This window comes from Hyperoodon ampullatus (assembly GCF_949752795.1).
Source record: "Hyperoodon ampullatus genome assembly, chromosome: 2".
Taxonomy (NCBI): Eukaryota; Metazoa; Chordata; class Mammalia; order Artiodactyla; family Ziphiidae; genus Hyperoodon; species Hyperoodon ampullatus.
This window is the reverse complement of record NC_136915.1, coordinates 108,761,533-108,781,800: the sequence shown is the minus strand read 5'-3', so window position 1 is coordinate 108,781,800 and position 20,268 is coordinate 108,761,533. Positions and strand designations below refer to the sequence as shown.

Genomic DNA, 20,268 nt, shown 5'->3' with positions numbered 1-20,268 from the left:
TCCTGTAGGCTTTCATATGCATCTGAGTGTGCTCTCTTTAGCTGAAGGGAGGAGAAAAGAGAGCCGGGTAGGGCTTCCCTGGTGGCGCAGTGGTTGAGAGTCCGCCTGCCGATGCAGGGGACACGGGTTCGTGCCCCGGTCTGGGAGGATCCCACATGCCGCGGAGCGGCTTGGCCCATGAGCCATGGCCATTGAGCCTGCGTGTCCGGGGCCTGTGCTCCGCAACGGGAGAGGCCACAACAGTGAGAGGCCCACATACCGCAAAAAAAAAAAAAAAAAAAAAAAAAAGAGCCGGGTAGACTGACTGTTCAAGCATTAATTGCTGAGAATCTGAATTTAAAGGGCAGTGGAAATAGTGAAGACAGTTTTGTGAGTATTTTTGTGGAAGGGAATGCTTAGAATAAAAAAAATCCCTCCTCTCCCTGTGCCCTTTTCTAACGTAGAGGTGCGTTGGGATATTAGGCCTGGTCCCCTTTCTCCACGTTGCGGTGGGTCGTGCATCATCGACGCTCAGTCCCTTGCTCGGCACTACAATCTCCTCCCGTTTCCAAACTGCTCTCTTCAAATCCTTCTTTGTGCCCGGGTTTTTGGCCGCGGAATGGGGGGAGGAAGCAGAGGTAACTAAGTTGGCAAACGTCTCTGGATATAATCAAATCGTCGTCACCAGTGGTTAAATGCGACAGTTGCTAAGAGGCTTGCACACCGGGAGACTCCTGCGGCTGCGCTTCGGGGGGCGGGGCTGAGGCGGGGCTGGGGGTGGAGCCGCAGCCTGGAACTGAGGGGAGGGGAGGGGCGGGGCGGGGCAGGGGGAGGAGTTTTAGCCGGAGCCCGGGTCTGGGGACCTGAGGTCCCTTTTACGATTGAGCAGGTCGGAGCTGGGGGCGGGTTCGGTTTGGGAGGGTGAGGTTTGAGACCAAGCCCAGGCGGAGACTGCAGGATTTTTGCCTCCGCAACGGCAGAGTGCGGCTGGGCCAGGGGCGGAGTTTTAAGCCCAGCCCTCGGATTCTTGCCTCTGATTGAACGGGGTGGGTCCTGGGGCGGATCCCGGTTTGCTTTTGACAGCTCTCTTACACAGCTGCAGACGAGTCCGGTGGGTTCAGGAACCTGTGACCCCGCTCTCCGCGCGTCCCCGTCCCCCCGTGGCCCCGGCCCCGGCCATGAAGCGCATCTTCTCCTGCTCCAGCTCACAGGTGGCGGTATGTGCTACAATGTCTGGGAGGGTGGGCATGGGACTGGGGTCCAAGCCCTGTGGTGACAAAAGTCTTGAGTCCCATCTCCACGCACCGTCGCCTTTTCTCTTTATCGGTCTTTCTAGCTCTTCCGCTCCCGCAGTGCAGCCCTCCCGCTCTGCCTTCCTCAAGACCCTGTCCGCCACAAGGTCCTTTCCCTTGGCTCTTTCTTGTCCTCCAAGCATCTACACCCCCAACTTCTTCTGATATGTTTCCGGCAGCCCCTGCCCCCTCCCAAAGGCTATATTCTCTACTTCTTCTCTGTTTCCCAGTACTGAACTACATTCAAGCATCTGTCCTATCCCCAGCCCCTGCTCAGCCCCAAGCCCCTTTCTGTCTCCCAAGTACTGCCCCACGCCCCATTTACCAGCCCTGCCTTGTCCTCACAAGCCTGCCCTCCTATATGTCCTAATCCTTGCTCTCAGTCCAGCAAGTACTTCCAGCCCCGTGCCTTCCCCTAGCCCTTCCTCACAGAGTCTTCTCTGTCCTTGCCCCCATCTCACCCCATGCCGCTTCCACTTCCATTCTCTCATCACCCCCACTGGCTCTCAGACATCACTCCAAACCTCTTTCCAATCGGTGCTCTGACAGCAGCAGCCTTCTCCTGTTCTCCCCTTCAAGCTCTGCTCCTCTCTGTCCAGTGGCAGTTCAACTCCCCGACCTCCTTCTGCCTGCTCTCTGCGGGTTAATCTTGCAGTCCGGCCTGGCCAGCCCGACAGGCACTGCCAGAGGAGGACAGTTGCCTGGCTGCTCCCCAAGGAATGGGTAAATTGCCTGCAGAATCCACTCTGGCCAGTTCACTGCAGTGCCTGGTCATCGCACTGGTTCTTGGGCCACTCAAGGCCTTCTGCCTGCTTCTTCCCAGAATCTTCCTTCATTCTAGACCCTCACCCAGTTGTTTAGGGCCTATACTCTCTGCTTCCTTTGACTGAGCTGGGGAACGGTAATGGTGAGAGGCGAAGAGGATAAAATGGATTCACTCTGAGAGTTCCCATTAAAAGTCACTGTGCTCCCAGAACAAAACACAGGGAGGAAGACTACAGAAGGGAGTGGCTAAGGGAGGGTATAGCTTCTTCTTCTCCGAAGATCTCTTACAGAGAGACCCCCTATCTAGGGATGAAATTTTGTGTGGAGACTGGGATGACGGTTCATTTTGAAGTGAAGTAGCCAACTACCTGTAGTAATATTGCTTAGACTAACTTGACTTTGTGGTGTCATTCATTGAGCAAACGTGAGAAATGCTCAGCTCACTCTGCATGGGCAGGCCACAGAAGCCTGGAAGTGACCTACAAGGCAAGAGTAGGAACTCTGTTGAGGCCTGTTCTCGTCCCACTTAACGTTTGCTTCCCCACTTAGTTTCCACACATTAATCAACCAATCAAAAGGCATTTACTGAATGACTACTAAAGGTACCAGAAACTGAGGCTACCCAGAATGTCTTAACTCAGGATGATTTTCTTATTCACGTGGACTCTTCCTTAGTTACTGAAAGTCCTCCACATTGCCCTGCCCTTTCAGGTTTGTGGAGTCTGCCTGCTCCTTAGGAATCAGGAAACTATCTCATTCATCCTGATTCTCCAATTGTTGGTCAATGCCTACTTTCCAGGATGCTGGGATGAACAATGGGCTGAATGTTGGAATTCTAAAGCATTCCTCTGTCCTTCATCCCAGCTCTACAGAGGTTTGGCCATGAAGAATTTCTACCCATTCTAAACTCTTCTTAGTACAAGATTATAGGTAGTAAATTAGGTGGATTTAGAACTACTTAGCTGGAAAGAAAACTGTTTCTTCAGTCAGGGTATGGATCCAACGAGATTGAAAATAAACCAATTTAAGCTGTAAATTGTTTCGTCTTGAAACTTCCCCACACTTCTCATGATAAATTCCTCCACTCCCTGGGTGGCTAACCGCTCTGAACCAGTTTCTCAGAGAAATAGTGTGACAGCCTTCCTGACCACTCCCAAAGCCTGGCTTCCCAGTCATAGCAGAAGATTGCCCCTTTCCATCCCGCTCGCACCCCTGGATCCAGATTGCACCCTCAGATTGAGATAAGGACTGAAGGATCTGTGATCATTTAAAAATTAATCTAAGTCATCCAGAATACATATAGGAAGTTTAAGAAACAAACAAACAAAAGCCAGCTCCTATAATCTCATTTTGATCTAGTCAAGTAGAGGATACCTTTGAGGGTGTCTTACATAGGCAGCTTACTCTGCCTATGTAGGAAGTAAGTCAGAAAATAGCTTTAAACAGTAGGCACTGGATCAGCTTAGAGGAATGTCAATTGCATTAAAAAAATTGAGAGACAGCTCCTGGTTCCTCCAGGGCAGCATTTCCATTTCCATTCACCTGTCCTACAGAGGTAGCCACTCTTTCTGCTGTTTCTCTCTCTACTGTTGGTGTGTTCCGTCTTGATAGGATGGTCATAGACACACGGCCAGAGATAAGGAGAGGCTGCAATTACTTCTACAAAGCCACCCCCCCCCCCAATCCTATGGGAGATACAAAGCTTATCCTTGTTTTGAGTCTGCTGATTAATTTGGTGATTGCTCCCTTGAGGCTGTGATGGTTATCCTCTTTCCCAAGGTGCTGGGGTGAACAATAGACTGGATCTTGGAATTCGGAAGCATCCCTCTGTTCTTTTTTTTTTTTTTGGTACATGCCATGTGGCCATGCGGGATCTTAGTTCCCCTACCAGGGATTGAACCCGTGCCCCCTGCATTGGGAGTGTGGAGTCTTAACCACCGGACTGCCAGGGAAGTTCCCCATTGTTCTTCTTCACCCTAGCTCTGCGGAGGTTTGGCTGTGAAGAACTTCTACCTATTCTAAATTCTTCTTGGTATAACAAGATTATAGGAAGTAAATTGGGTGGATTTAGAACTATCTAGCTGGAAAGAGAATTATCTACCTTGCTAAGAAGCACCTTTACCATATATACAGCTTGACTGGCATACATTACCCGATATGATCAAGATCCCTTCCTCCCACTCCCCTGGATGGAGAATTCTGAGCCCAGGAACACCCAAAATGTGCCAAGCAAGGCTAGGAAGGATGGGGATTAGGACTAACATTTATTGTGTACCTACTACGTGACTGACAGTGCTAGGTGCTTTATATAGTGTTATTTTATTAGCAAACTGAGGTTCAAAAAAGTTGTTACATGCCTCAATTCACAAGGATAGAAAGTGTTAGAATCAGGATTTTAAACAGAGAACTTCAGATTGAGGTCAGCTGATGGTGGTGTCCTGTGGTGGAGGTGTAGTTCTAGCTGTCTGCTTTTTCTGAGGGTGATATGGCCCCCCAGGGGGCATTGGATAACCTGTTATTACATCTCAGTCTGTTGGTATGTGGAGCAGTCATTTTGCTTATTATGTCCTTTGAGAATTAACCTGTTTGGAGACTCTTCTCCTTGTACAGAGTAGTGTCTGAAGGTGGGTGGCTTTACCCTGGAGGCGGTCTTAGACTGTTTATTTGAAAATAAGTAAACCTTCCATAGCTCCGTAGTAAATGGCCTGGTGGTGAGAACTAGAATACGGCATCTGATGGCCTGGGTTCTAATCTCAATTTTACCACTATTTTGTGGTGTGAGCCTGGACAGTTATCTAACCTCAGTGTGCTTCAGTTTCTTTTCTGTCAACTAGATAAAATAATATCAGCCCTAACTACTTTCTAGGGGTGTTGAGAGGGTAATTGAAATAGCACTTAAAAGGGCTACGAGGAATTACCTCACGAGTATTACCTCAGAATCCATCTATCTTAGATAATTTTATGGTTTAGGCATTTAAAGTCTTTCCTGTTCTTGATTAATAATTTGCCCTGGCTATGTATCTGAAAATGAGTTGGCTTCCATAGACCCATTTTTCCCCCACCTTCTCCTATAGCCTCTTCTTTTGCAATTACACCTCATAAAATGCAATGTGCCGCCACCAGTCCCCCACTGCTTCCTGTTTTTTTATAAGGATGCCATACACTTGTATAGCTTTTTACAGTTTACAGAGAGATTTTATATACGTTAGCTCATTTAATACTCACAGCGTGATGAGGTAGTTATTATTTTCCACATTTTATAGATGAGGAAACAGATTAGAGGTGTTCAGTGGCTTACTCTAGGTCACATGGCTAAAGTATGTGAATTACTGAAGTAGCTGAACCAGGCTGTGAACTTAGGCCTGCTGACAAATATTCACCTAGGGCCCTTTTCACCATTCCACAGATTTTTGCATCCTTTCTTCCTTTCCTTTCCTTTCCTCTCTGGACCAAACCAGGCTTTTCCGTGCTTTCAGCTCTGGGTGTTTTTACACAGCTCTTTCATGTCCTGTGATACTTCAATTATTGTAATTACCCCACCACCTGTAAAAGTCAAGCTGGCACGGTAGAACAATGCGTGCCCAGGTATGGCTGTTGTCTGGGACAGCTGCTCCCTGCCAGGAAAATGAGGGGGGAGGGAAGGGTGGAGGAGGGAAGCTGCCTCCTCAAGCCTAGCTAGAGACCTGTCTTTGCCTTTTGGTTGTTGTTGCCATGGAAGGGGAAGAAGGACTAGCCAGAGGACATAGGTACGAGAAGGGAAAACGAAAACTCTGTGCTTCTGCTCCTAGTTTTGGGCCCCAAAGCCAATGCGTAGAGATGCTATGGATGGGTATTTGGACTCCTATCTATGACCCAAAGCTAGGTGCCTTGATTTCTCAAATATCTGAGAACAAAGAAACAGAGGAGCACGGGGGTTGGGGCATTGAGAGGCAAGGTGAACCCAGTCCAGAGTGGTCCGTTTGGTTCAGTTTGCTCCAGCAAGACCTAAAGAGCAAAAGGGAAGGGAGTCATGGCTACGATTGCTAGGAGGTTGTGCACCTAACAACAATAATCATAATGCTGATAAAAAGACATTTGAAATACTATGCATTCAGTCCTCAAAAATGATTTTTAACTCAAGAGTCCAAGCACCTTTTGGTCCAGGGCTGGCAATAATGTCCCCAGTGACATATGAGTTGGTGACTATTTAACTGGCCCACCTAGAAGGACTAAATGATCTAGACTGAGTGACTTGTGGAACATTGAAAGGATCTCAGGGATGTCCCTTTTCCCTTGCTTGGCATCCTAACCAGGTTCTTCTTTTCTTTCTCCACTCTACCCCCGCCTCTTATATTCACACAATCTGTGGCTCTGGACCAGGTGGAGAGATGGAACCGCCGTGATCAGAAGCTTCTGGAGGCAGTGCAGCGGGGGGACCTGGTATGCGTGGCTGCCCTGGCCTCCAGGAAATCTGCCCGACCCACCAAGCTAGACTCGAATGGCCAGTCCCCGTAAGTAAGCCTTCTTGATCCCCACCCTTGGTATGTGGTTCTCTTTAAAAACCCCAAACCCCAATATGATGTAAGACCAGGAAATGCCTACAACGTCAGAGCCCTTTTTTGTCTTAATTAGCAAGTATATCAGTAAATCTTTGCTACATATCAAGTGCTGCACAAAGTGGGGGAAGAAGATATTGTCCCTGAGGTCCACACACCTCACGACCCACATCAACAAAATTGACCAAAAAAGGACATAAAGCCCATGAAACAAAAGGAAAACTGAAACATACACTAAATAGAGTATTTCTTCATTGTACAAATAGGAGGGTGTGTATGCTTGAGAAATTAGGAGTGCAGTGGTGGCCATGAGAGTCATGAGAGTCATGTGGCTGGAAGGAGTGATTAGGACAAGAGGGATATTAGCCCTTGTCTCTTTCCAAGTCAGCCTGCAAATGTCCAGCCCTCTGCTCTGGCCCACTCTGTGACACTTCCAGTCTGCTAAGTGTCCTGTGCTGAGTTACAGGTAATTATGTGCTCCCTGTACACCCCTGCAGTACTCTGAGATTGCTTGAGATCTGTAGCTCTTATTTCTACCTTTGCTCCCAGCCTCCTCTGAAGTTTTAACGGTAGGCCATTTATATAGGCTTCTCTTTCTCAGAAAGTCAGGCTACGGGAGCTTCCCTCTCTGCTTTTGGGATTGGCTTCGGGGTGATGGAGCTTAGTAGGCAGTGCTTATTAAGGGTCTCCCATTCCTCCTCCCCTGGTCCCTTCATCCTTCTGCCTCTCGGCGTTGATTCTGGCAGGTTTCATCTGGCGGCCTCCAAAGGCCTGACAGAATGTCTGACTGTACTACTTGCAAATGGGGCTGACATCAACAGCAAGAATGACGATGGTGAGTTAGACTAAAGCACTGGGTCATGCTGCTTGCTTTTCCCTTTACAGCAGCAGTCGGGGGGTGGGGGGCCAGTGCTGGGCCCTGCTGGAGGTTCCAACGGTAGCCCTCCTGCTTCTCTCCTCATAAGTTCTGGCCAGTCTCCTTCCAGGGGTTCCGCTCCCTGCGAGCTGGGCCTACCTCACCCCCATTCCCACCTCCACCGCAGGTACCAGGCACTTGGGGAACAGGAATTTCTGGCCCCATGTGGCTGAGAGCCTCTCTCTCTAATCTCCCTCTGATTATATGTGCGTCTCTTGCCTTCCCTCCCTGTGAGTCATCGGTATGCATGGGGCCATCCACCCTCCCTCTCCCCTTCTTTCGCTTTCCAGGGAGAACCGCCCTGCACTCGGCCACCATTTCTTGCCAGCCACAATGTGTCAAGGTCCTGCTGCAGGTAAGAGCAACCCCTGATACTACTCCTGTGAAAGGAAGAAGAGGACCCAGAGACTCCTTACTCTGTCTTGTACTCACCAGCAATATTTGGTCAAATGTACCCCTCTCATCCCCAATAAGAGAGCTAGTAATCACTTATTCATTAGTTCGCCAACATGTATTTAACACTTGCTATGTGCAGGCACCCTGCTTAATGCTGCCCTTGAGGGCATGTCATAAAGCAGCGTTGCCAGGGACTGACTGCCAGTCAGTCAATATGCATGTATTGAGCTCAGCCACTGGCAGAGGCACTGCAGAGACTAACTGCTGTGATGATGGGCAGGTGGAAGGATGGCAGAGGTGTTCACATTAAACCCAAAGCCTGCTGTCTGTTTTGAGGAGTTTGTGGTATAGGACTACAAAGAGAAATATACATGTGAAATGACATGTGGACAATTCAGAAATAAGTCTCCCAAAGTTCAAAGGCACAGTTCAACAGGCCATTGTGCAAATGGATGTTCTGCTTTGTTCTTCCTGGCCCTTTCCAAGTTTCCCAATTATGATCCTAAAATACCAGACATAGACTCCGGTGTCATTTTCCCTAACATGTTTATTTACCTATAATATGATTTTTCTTAGGCCCTAGGTTTATGAACCAGGGCTGAAATTCAAGGCTGCTTATCATCTGCAAGGAATGCATTGGACTTGCCTAGTAGTTGGCCAAAGTCATGGTCCCCCTGCCCCTCCCCACAGTACTGTGAAAGCTGGTGACCCAACGGGGGTATGGGATGAGAATGTTAACACCACGCTCCATGCTGCTTCCCTTTGTGGCTGTTTGCAGCATGGTGCCAATGAAGATGCTGTAGATGTGAAAAGTCGTAGTCCATTGCACTGGGCAGGTGTGTGCCAGGGAACTGGTGGGAAACAGGACCACAGGGACCAGAGGGTGGGGAGGGAGGGGGGGATAACATTTGGTGGGAAGGGCAAGCCAGAGCTGACTGCTGAAGTGGTCGGAGGGGATGCTGCGTCATGGTCTGACTAGGTGTCCTTCCTGCCTCCCCTTAACCTGAACATCCTGCAACCCTCCATAGCCTTCTCTGGCTGTGCCTCAAGTGTGCTCCTCCTGTGTGATCACGAAGCCTTCCTGGATGTCCTGGATAATGTGAGTGTCAGCTGGGCAGCTGGACAGGGCCCTACATGGGGAGGCTGATGCTTTCTCTGAACTTAATTAGCCAAGTTCCATGACCAGGGGTTGTGTAGCACCACCTCCTCTTCCTTCTCCCCATGCCCCTTCCTCCTCTTCCACACAGAGAGTTCAAGGCTTATCTTCTGGAGAGCTTCTAACCCTCTGAGAAGGAATATTTAGCCCCAGGATTGGGGCTTTTTCCTGGAGAGATGCGGGAACAGGGGAGTTGGTTGCATTGTGTCAAAGCCCTGGTTCCCCCGGCTCCTCGTGAACCCCCTTCCCACAATCTGTGCAGGATGGACGTACACCCCTGATGATTGCATCGCTGGGTGGTCACGCAGCTATCTGCTCACAGCTACTGCAGAGAGGCGCCCGGGTTAATGTCACTGACAAGAATGACAAGTGAGCCTTCCCCATCTTCCCACCCCAAATCCCGACACTGACCAATCTAGAAAGGAGCCACTGGGCAAAGTGTGTGTGTGTGTGTGTGTGTGTGTGTGTGTGTGTGTGTGTGTGTGTGTATTGGGGAAGAAGGCAGGTTGGTCTCTGTTTTCTTGGGAACCTCTCTCCTTCTCAGTGGTGGTTCAGAAGAGCACTGTTTGTTGCTTCACTGTTTTCCTCTTGGTGAGTTGAGAACGTTTTCCTTATACTTTCCTATTCTGTTGCTGACACTGCCATCTTCCTAGCATAGGTGACTCTGGAAGTAGAATCAATACCTCTGGATCCACTAGTTTAATTTACTGGTTTTCAAACTATCTTCTAATCAATGGAATACTTTTTCCCCAGTAAAGAATTTATGCAGAACCTCAGTATATAAAGCAGATGGAAGTGGAGCCCTTCCAACTGGCCCCCTGCTTTCTGATGCTACAGCTCCAAGGAATGACATTTGAAAAGTTCTGGTCTGGCCTCATGCTTTGTCACTGGCTGGTGTTGGTCTGTGGTTCTCCTGACCACACTGAGTGAGAGCTGACCTTGTGAGTGGAGTTTTTGAAACTAGGACTCCTGGGTTCCATGAGAAAAGCTTATGCTCAGATTTGTCCCAACCCATAGATCGGCTCTGATCCTGGCCTGTGAAAAAGGCAGCACTGAGGTGGCTGAACTGCTCCTGAGCTATGGAGCAGATGCAGGGGCGGTGGACAGCACGGGGCATGATGCTTTGCATTATGCTCTACGCACACAAGACAAGATGCTGTGGAGGCTGCTGTGGCAGGCCCTGAACCGGCAGGGGCGGGGAGGTAAAGCCAATACCCTTTTGTAACTTCAAGATGCTCCTCGATGGCCTTAGAATCAGAGAAGTGTCTTAGAATCCCATTTGTTTCCATGGCAGTAATAATTGTCACTTTAGTTGAGAGTTTACTTATTTACTGCTGCTGCTATGAGATGACTCCAAATTCCCAAAAGCATGGTCACAAAATTCTTCAAAGCAGCCTTGTCTCTCACTGAAGGCAACTCTGGCTAGTACTATTGCTAGCATTTATGAGTTGCAATTGTACATCTATTTATGTGATTTGATGGTCAATCTCTCTCTCTCCCCTACTAGACTGTAACCCCCTCAGATGACAGGCCATCTCTGTTTTGCTCACCATTGAGGTCCTGGTACATATAACAGTGCCTGGCATAGTGTGCAATAAATAAGTGAGTGAATGAAATGAATGAGCTGGCATATCTCTGAGATAGGAAACGAAGGTTGCTGAACAGCTAGGGATCCATCAAATAGGGGTGGCTTTCCCTATTCGACAAGTGTGGTAGAGGATTAACACTGAGGGGCCACTCCTTTCATGGAAAGTCTGAAGGCAGAGTGTGGGCTAGAAGCACGTGGGCCCTGTCTCCTCTCTCATTTTCCCCATGTCTTTTCATATAGGTCAGGGGTTAGTTCAACAGCCAGATCTTGCATCCCAGGTAAGACCCTAAATGCCTTCTCCTTTTGCTTCTGACCCACCCCAGGCTTTCCCGCTGGGATATCTCCCAGGCAGTGATCACCGGGGGCATCGAGACAGTCTAAGAGAAGAAAGGCCCTCTTGGGCTAGCTGCCCGGGTTTACTTCACTGTTCTTTTTTCTCCATTAGGTGGGTTCTCCACCTAAGAGTCCATGGAGAGCAGAGCCTGAGGAGGAGCAGGAGGAAGAAGAGGATGAAGATCCATGTTCAGAGGAGTGGAAGTGGAAGTATGAAGAGGAGCAGAGGAAAGTTTCCCAGTTGGAGCAGGAGCTGCTGCGAAATATGGAAGAGTGTAAGGCTCAATCTGCAGCTTATCTGGGCCTGGAGAACCAGATTCAAGAACAGGTTCGGGAGCTGGGGCTCCTCCTATCGCAAGAGCCCGGAGCTCCGGGAGACCTGCGCTCTAGTCTCCGGCCTGGAGGAGATGGCATGGAGCAGGGCTGTACCCTCGACATGCTGGCTACGTGCATACAAGAGCTAAAGAAGCAGCGACAGGCAGCAGCCGCAGCTGCAGCAAAGCCAGTATTAGCTTCCAAGAAGGCTGAGGATTCAGCTGGAGGGGTGATCCAGTATGACACCCATGGAAGGTCCCAACCAGAAGAACAGGAGCCACCCCAGAGCGCAAGGTCTGAGACCATTGGGAAATCCATAGGACAGCAACCGACCACCAATGGAGGGCAGGCCCTTGGCCCTGATCATACTGACCAGCTGCATGCTGGCCAGAAGGCGAGGCCCAAGGCCCCAGGGGCTGAACCAACAGGCACAGTGGCTGAACCAGTGTGCACAGCAGCCATGAACCAGCTCCTGCTACAGCTGAGGGAGGAACTGGCTGCAGTGTGGCGAGAAAAGGATGCAGCCCGGGGGGCTTTATCAAGACCAGACCTGGAGGGAGCTCTGGGGACGTCCCGGGCTGAGGCTGCAGCAGCAGCCTGGGAGAAGATGGAGGCCAGGTTGGAGCGGGTGCTGGTGAGGCTAGATCGGGCAAAAGCAGGATTACAGATGAAACCTGAGGCCCCTGCCCAGGAGCCCAGAGAGGGAGCCCCAAAGGCAGGCCCAAGGGCCATCACCAAAGAGGGTGAAGGGAAGGAGGAAGGGGCTCCTGGGGCCTGGGGAGAGCCTCTAGGGACGCCTGGAGGGGAACAGACGCCAGGAGGGGGCCTGGCAGAGGGACAGCTGGAGAAGGAGGTGTCAGCACTGAGGCTGAGCGACAGTAACTTGCTGGAGGAGTTGGGGGAGCTGGGCCAGGAGCAGCAGTGGTTGCAGGGGGAGCTGCCGTCCCTGAGCCAGCGGCTACAGCGGGAGTGCGTGCCCAAGCCAGAGGCGCAGGTCCAGCTACAGCAGTTGCGGTGGAGCATGGGGCTGCTGACAGATGAACTGGCTCTGGAGAAGGAGGCCACCGAGAAGTTGCGGAAGCGCCTGGCCTCCCAGAGCAGAGGCCTCCGGGGACTGTGGGACTGCCTGCCCCCAGACCTGGTGGGCAGGGGGAGTGCACGGTGCCCAGCGGCTGAGAGCCTGGAGGAGGTGCAGGCCTGCGTCAGCGTCCTGGTGGCCAGGCACCGCGAGGCCCAGCAGGTGCTGGCTCGGCTAGAAGAGGAAAACCAGCAGCTGCGGGGCTCCCCTGCCCGACGTGGGGAACAGGGCGCCTCTTCAGAGGCCTCAGCGTTCCCCCAAGTTGAAGCTCTGGAGCAAGACCTGGGGAAGCTGGAGGAAGAGCTGCGGGCGGTTCAGGCCACGATGAGCGGGAAGAGTCAGGAGATCGGGAAGCTGAAGCAGCTGCTCTACCAAGCCACGGAGGAGGTGGCTGAGCTGAGGGCCCGGGAGGCGGCTGGGCTGCGGCAGCACGAGCAAACTCGGAGCTCACTGGTGGCCCAGGCCCGGGCTTGGGGCCAGGAGCTAAAGGCCCTGCTGGAAAAGTATAACACGGCCTGCCGGGAGACGGGGCGGCTGCGGGAGGCGGTGGCCGAGGAGCGGCACAGGAGCGGGGACCTGGCCGCGCGCGCGGCGGGGCAGGAGCGCCAGGCCAGCGAGCTGCGCCGGCGCTCCGAGCAGTTGGAGAAAACGGCAGAGCTGCTGAAAGACAAGGTGGAGCATCTCATCGGGGCTGGCCGGGACAAGGAGGCCAAGGTGAGCAGACCAGGCAGCCGAAGGGAGCCGAAGGGGCAGGTTTCTGTGTGTTTAGGGTTGGCTGACCAGAATCTATCTTTGGTTTTGTCCGATTAATACCCCAAACAGAACACCAGTCATTTGCAAGGACCGCACTATGTTCTCCTGGGTCTGAGGGGGTCTGGGATTGAGATTGGAGGTGAGGTAAGTTATAAATACAAGAGAGAAGGGGGGCTTAGGTATTAGAATTTCGGACGCAGGGTTCAGATGCAGTGTGGTCAGGGCTACCACCGTTGGGGTACTATGGTTTAATCGGCATTTTGACTTAGGTAATGTATCAGCCTGCGAAGACAGCGGATGCTGTGGTGAGTCCCTGTGGTTTTGCTAGGCTTCTGAGGAGGTGCCTGGGCTAGGGGTTGCTGACGGGTTAAGAGAAGTAGACTAGACTGTAGTCCCTTTCTCCCCTCCCACTTCAGTCAGAGTGGGCTCTACAAAAGATTTCCATTGGCAAAGAGGGTGCCAATGCAGAGAAAAACAAAAGTTTGAAAACCATTGTGTTAGATACCCAAGTTTCCTAATGATTGCTCCAAAGGTGAATATAAGTCTACAGGCTTCCAACAGACATGTTTTACAAATTCGAAAACATCAATTTACAAATGAATTGAGTAATTGTAGAACTACCTGTGCAGTGAGTGAATTCAGACTTATCAAAGTTTGTGTACATGATCAGATTTAGAAGGATTAAAAAATATAGGGAGTATACATTTTATAGACTATAAAGGACATAAAAATAGAAGGAACGTTATACAGAATAGGAATCAGTGTGGGGTGGGGCTAATTAAAGAAAGGAATTTTCTGTTGGTGTTGAAGGGGAAGATAAAAGTAGACAAATGAGCAAAAGAAAATAGTATAGTGGGCTCCGAACTGAGGTTGTCTGCATTTGAATTTCAATTTCAAAACGAACTGATTGGGACTTCCCTGGCGGTCCAGTGGTTAGGACTCCTCGCTTCCACTGCAGGCGGCCTGGGTTTGATCCCTGGTCGGGGAACTAAGATCCCACAAGCTGCACGGTATGGCCAAAAACAAAAAACAAAAAAAACAAAACTGATTGATCTTGGGTGAGTTATCTAAGCCTCAGTTTTCTCATCTATAAAATGCGGATAATAACAGAGTTGTTGTGAGGATTACATTAAATAAGACATTATATTTAAAATAGGACAACTTTTGGCAAATGGCTAGTACTCAGTAGAAGTTAGCTAGTTTTATTATTCCTACTACCACTATTCCTATTACTGCTGGTTACCGTTAACTGCATTTGTACCTCAGTCTCACAAACCACAGAAACTCATCTCCATTTCCCTCAGTGGTCAGTAGGCCAAAGTAGGTCAGGATCCAGGACAGAGTTAAGAGTGTGGCCCATGAATTCAAAGAGATCTTGGTTCAAATTATGATTTCATCACTTATTAGCTGTATGATTTTGACAAATTACTTAACTCAGGCACCTTATCTACAAAATGTGAATAATAATACTTCCCTCAGAGAAGGATTGTTCTTCTCAGAACAGAAGAAGAACTGTTTTGAGTATTAAGTGAGACAATGTGTGTAAAAGCATCTGGCAGATATTAAATACCCAATAAAAGGAAACTCACCTTGACTTTGGGTGGTATTGGGGTGGGAAATGACTGGGGCCTCATTGGTTCCTTTTCTTTCCTTTTGACCTCAGATCAAGGAATTGTTGAAGAAGCTGGAGCAGCTTTCAGAGGAGATTCTAGCAGTTCGGGGAGAAAATGCTCACCTTGCCCGACAGCTGCAGGTATGTCTGGCCCTCAGGGGAATGGACACTGCTAGAGAAGAGGGTGCACAGTGAAGTGATGTACCTGTGGGAGAGATTCTGGGGATTCCAGAGGCCTGGCTAGGCAGTGGTCTAGGCTGAGCCAGTGATGGGCCAAGGGAGCCTACCTGGCACAGCTGAGCACTTTACTTCATTGTTCCTCATGCTTGGGGGATGAGGGTGAGTGTGAGAGGCTGGGCACATGACCTCCCATTGATGCTCACTCCCAGGATTCCCAGAAGAACCACGAAGAGATCATCTCCACCTATAGGAATCATCTGCTGAATGCTGCTCAGGTGAGCCTGGGGGCAGGTAGAGGCAGAGAGCTGGCCAGGGAGCATTGCATTTGGCATCCCTTCTCTAACCTGCACAGACTCGTCTCTCAGGAAGCTGGACTTTAGATGTCCCAGTACCAGGTTTCTGGATCTCATTAGGCAGATTGAGAGAAGTTATGCATGAATATGAGGGGGAGAGGTGTTTGCCCCTCCTTTTCAATTCCCTGATTGACTGTAAGGCTTTTTCCTGTCCCCTACGCCACTTCTCAGTGTCCTCCTGAGCCAGTTTATCCCTCGCCAAGGAAGAAGAGGTGGGTGGCCCGCTCCTTTATTAGGAATAATAATAACTATAAAGAATCGAACACTTATTGTGTACCCGGTGCTTTGCTCCATATTCACAGTTGTAACCTTCACAGCAGTTCTTAAAAGTCGGCATTATTATCGTCCTTGTGAAGATTAGGAAACAGCTATTGAGAAGTTAAGTAGTATAAGTGAGGGCACGTAGTTAGTAAGTAGCATCCTACTCTACCATAGAAACTCTCCCTTTCCTGTCTCTCTCATTTCCTTTTCTTCATCTCCTTTTGTTTCTTTCATGCTGCCTACAGGGCTACATGGAACAGGATGTGTACAATATCCTACTGCGAATCCTCAGCATCCAGGAGGAGTGAGGCATACTGTGCCCTGAAGAATATGGGATCTCTCTGTTGTGAGTTGTGGTTTGAGGGTGATGAGGGAAGGAGCTTGGGAGAAAGGAGGCTTAAGGATAGAAATTGGAGTCTCCTTTTGCCCCATGTGGTAGCTGACACTAGGGAGTCCTGTGGGGCATAGAGCGTTTGAGGTGAGGTCAATTGAGAAGATATGATATGGGAAATCACTGGGTGGAGTCACGAATCAGTGAGCAGGTAGACTGAAGGGGTCTGACTTATGAGATGGAGACAGAAAAGAGGAGATGAATGACTCTCCTAAGGTCTGGGGTAGAGAGATACCAGTGAAAGATGAGTAATGGTGGGATAGTGGTGCACAGTTGTTTCCTAGTGTGGGACTCTACAGATTCCAGAATCTCTCCTTCACTGCCACACCATTCATTCAAAGTGTAGTCATCCTCCATCCTTCTCCCTGCCCCTATGCAGGCAGCCATCTTCTCCAGTCCAGATAGATGAGGATCATCTTTAGCATCTTGGCATGGGTGAGAGGAGACTGAGGGTATAGAAGTGTGTGTATTTCATCCTTGAATTTCTTCTTTCAGGGAATAGAGCATCCCTGGTTGCCAGAGCCTCCAACAGGCTGTGGTGGGTGGTGGGTTGGCCACTACAGGTGTGTGGGTGGGGCTTCACCTGACGTTATGGACCCCAGACCTGAGAACCTGAACCCTGGAATCAGCGTGGATGAGATCAGAGGAGGTGTGGATGGAAGCCAGCTCTGTGGAGAATAAAGCACGAGGCAGGATGATGTTGGGTGTCATTGTTTTTTCTGCCTAAAGGGGCATGGGGGAAGGAATCTTTTTCATTCCTTTTGATCACAAATGGCCCCATAAGTTAGCTGCTTTCAAACTTTGATTATGATCCATAGTAATAAATACATTTTACATCCTGTGTGTACATACCTGAAATAATATTTACCCTTACTATTTCTATTCCGTTCTATATTCCATCAAAAAATATTGGTTACAATACATCCACTAATGGGTCAAGACCCAGTTTGAAAAACAGCATTCTCACAGTTTGAAAAACAGCCCTCTGTAAAAATGGAGATATTGACATTCTTCCTTTCTCTTTCTCAAATCTGCTTCTTACTGACTGACACACCTCTAATCTTTTTTTCTCTACCTTGGGACTCCTCAGTCCACTATCTTTTTTAAGAAGGATAGATGGAGAGACCTAGATTTTCTTCAAGATGTACAATCTAAAATATTCTATCATGTGTTAAACCATGTGTCTAGATTTGAGGTGCATGGTCTTATGTAGTCAGTGTTCTTTGCCCCAGGTGCAAAGAGGGATGAAAAGTCTGATTCCTGGAAGAGGGAAGAAAGGATACTCAGCTTTGGCTTCTTCCCCCCATTTCTGTTCTCAGACTGAAAAAGTGTATCTCTCTGGGCCACTTCCCCTGGGTCTCCTCCCCTTCCTGCCCCTTCACCAGCCAGACTGCTAGGTGAGAGTGAAGCAAGTGAGTTCCTCCAAAATCTGGAATTGCAGTTTGGTGGCCGCCACACTGATCCCTCCCAGTTCCTTCTCGCAGCCCACCCCCGCTGGGTTATGCTGGGTCAGGCGGCAGCGGTTTGGCAGTGGAGACTGACTGGGCTGAGAGAAGAGTGGGGAGGGGCCGTCGTGGAAGACCGGGGGCCACTGGAGGGCTGTAGAGCCTCGCTCCAGGGTCTGGCCAGGAAAAGAGCAGCTGTGTAGATTAGGTCCTAAAGAAGATGAGGGTCAGCTTTGGGGTTTATGTGGATGGGCAAAAGACTGCTTTAAGGTTGGGAGAATGAGGAGAGGAGGAATTGATGGGGAAAAAGAAGGGTGCAGCTGCCAGAAGAGCATCAAAATGTCCAAGTCATTTCTATTAAGGGGAACAGAACCTCTCTTTTCCTTTCTACCCTTAGAGTTACCAAAGAATAGAAAAGGACTGTTACATTCCTTATTATATATGCAGTGTGGGGTGGGAAGAATGAAGAAACTGCTGAGAGAAGGGTCCAGAGAGGGGGAGATCATTTTGCTAAGTTCAAGTATGAGTCAGGAAACAGCTCTGGTAATGGAAGCCAGGCCCTTGGCTTCCTCTGGAGCTCCTGGAAGCTGATCCCAGGATGGCTGAGCTGTGGGAATGGTCAGTGATGTTAATGATAACACAGAAGTGGAACCTCCTCCAGCCCCTGGTCTTCCTAAACAATCTCCCTCTATACAACCCCATAAACTATTACCCCAACACCCCCAAGCCCTGAAATTTTCCTTGATTTCATAAATAAATCTTTCTTTCTCAAAGTGACTCTAGTCTTAATGTTCCCCTCTTTCCTCCTCGGCCGTCTCTTCAGTCGGACTTCAGTAGGGACTTACTACTCCTGCTTCACTTCCCCTTCGTGCTCCAGGCTTCAGATGTGAGTGCATGCGTGAGAGTAGGTGAAGCTCGGTGAGCCATGATGCGGTTCAGACCATGTTTTTGAATGCCCTCGATCTGAAACTTGGTTCTGATTTGCAGGTTCCCTCCTTTGTCTGGTAACATTACTTTATTAAACTGATATTTAAAGGGCCTACTAAGTGCCAGGCACTGGGGATAGAGAGACCTTGGAGGCAGGATCAGACTCAGGCGCCCTGGTTGCTAGTTTTATGTTATCCTGTAGGGATGCTAGAACTTATAACTGCAATTAACTCTTTTTTTTTTCCTTGTGAATTTGTTTTTATTGGGATATAGGGGATGGGTTGCGAAATATCTCCGTGGGTTATGCCCCGTCAGGGAAATGTCCATTCTAATGTCCCTGGAATAGCTTTTGGAACTTTTTCTTGGAGCTTCTGCTCTTGCTATCAGCAGCCTCTTTAGGTCCACTGCTGAGCGGCTCCTCCTTGGAAGAGAATTTCCTCTTTTTCTTGGGGACTCAAATTAACTATTAAAGGAGATCCCTCCTTTGTGAAGTCACTAGGAATCAAGGTGAGGTTGATTTTTTTTTCTTTACATTTTTACAGCTTTATTTGGGTATAACTGACATACAATAAGCTGCATGTAAAGGGTACAGTTTGATAAATTTTGACATATGTATACACCCATAAAACCATCACACCATCAAGATGATGAACATATCCATCACTCCCAAAGAGTTCCCCCATCTCTCTCTTTTTTTTTAATCCTCCCTCTTCTCCTTCCCCTGAAACCACTGAAAATTCTAGAAGATACAAACTAGTCCATAGTAACTTTTGATATAGAGGACTTAACAAAAAATGAGCTCAGGGGGCTTCCCTGGTGGCGCAGTGGTTGAGAGTCCGCCTGCCGATGCAGGGGACACGGGTTCATGCCCCAGTCTGGGAAGATCCCACATGCCGCGGAGCAGCTGGGCCCGTGAGCCATGGCCGCTGAGCCTGCGCGTGCGGAGCCTGTGCAACGCAGTGGGAGAGGCCGCAACAGAGAGAGGCCCGCGTACCGCAAAAAAAAAAAAAAAAAAAAAAAAAAATGAGCTCAGAGCCTGATGAAGATTCAAGTGTTGGAGGGAGCAGTTGGGATTTAGAACCAAATACTGGAGCTTGAGGTTTCACCATTGCTGGCAGCAGAGCAGCAAGGAAAGAACCTCAGTGTCAGGAGAGGGCAGACATCCTCCCTAGGGACAAAATCCACAAAGTAGTTGGGTATGGTCCAGTTCAGCAGGTACCTGGGGATGTTGGTATGCTGGCACCTTCAGCCTTACAGCTGTGGGGTCTCATGGGAAGGATTATACTGAAGGTTTAAGCTAAATGAGAGGATTACTCATATAATTTATTAAAGCACTCTTTTGGGATGCCAATTATTGGTTTAACCATCTTGCTGCTGCTACACTGAGAACTCCTGCAAGGATTTTATGTCCTCACCACCTAACAATCTTTTTTTTTTTTTTTTTTTTTGCTGTACGCGGGCCTCTCACTGCTGTGGCCTCTCCCGCCGCGGAGCACAGGCTCTGGACGCGCAGGCCTAGCGGCCATGGCTCACGGGCCCAGCCGCTCCGCGGCACGCGGGATCCTCCCGGGCCAGAGCACGAACCCGCGTCCCCTGCATCGGCAGGCGGACTCCCAACCACTGCGCCACCAGGAAAGCCCCACCTAACAACCTTTGAACAGCATTCAAATATTTATTGAACAAATGACATTATCACTTAGGTCCCAGCCGACTAAGTATAAAATGCTATGAATTTTTCCAGTACCTAGTTTGGGTAAACTGCTCTCACGTTGGTACTTTCAAGGGACCTGCCTGCGAGTGATTAGCTTAGTTGAGAATGGGGCCTCTGGAAGGTCTACGGCTTTGGAGGAAGGAGAGCAGGCAGTTCAGAGTGGCAGAAAGGTGCCCTTTTTGGGTGAGAAAACCTCCCCTCTGTTCACTTTCAGCTACTCCAAAGCTGTGGGGTCTCTGGTGACAGTGTATTTGAGGTAAGGGGTAGGGGACCACAGGTAAA

The 20,268-nt window shown here is 49.4% G+C and overlaps 1 protein-coding gene across 1 annotated transcript; it reads left to right on the top strand.

Moving 5' to 3' along the window:
• Positions 1-1,157: 1,157 nt before the first annotated feature.
• On the top strand, positions 1,158-16,601 carry ANKRD35 (ankyrin repeat domain 35; the record flags this gene model as incomplete). The annotated part of the gene is made up of 14 exons (XM_079698019.1): positions 1,158-1,196; positions 6,396-6,526; positions 7,318-7,406; positions 7,778-7,842; positions 8,662-8,719; positions 8,912-8,982; positions 9,302-9,408; positions 10,057-10,241; positions 10,868-10,905; positions 11,073-13,067; positions 14,770-14,859; positions 15,108-15,173; positions 15,758-15,858; positions 16,399-16,601. 13 exons carry the CDS (start codon positions 1,158-1,160, stop codon positions 15,818-15,820), a joined length of 2,997 nt encoding a protein of 998 aa, XP_079554145.1. The 3' UTR covers positions 15,821-15,858; positions 16,399-16,601.
• Between the last annotated feature and the right edge of the window lie 3,667 nt (positions 16,602-20,268).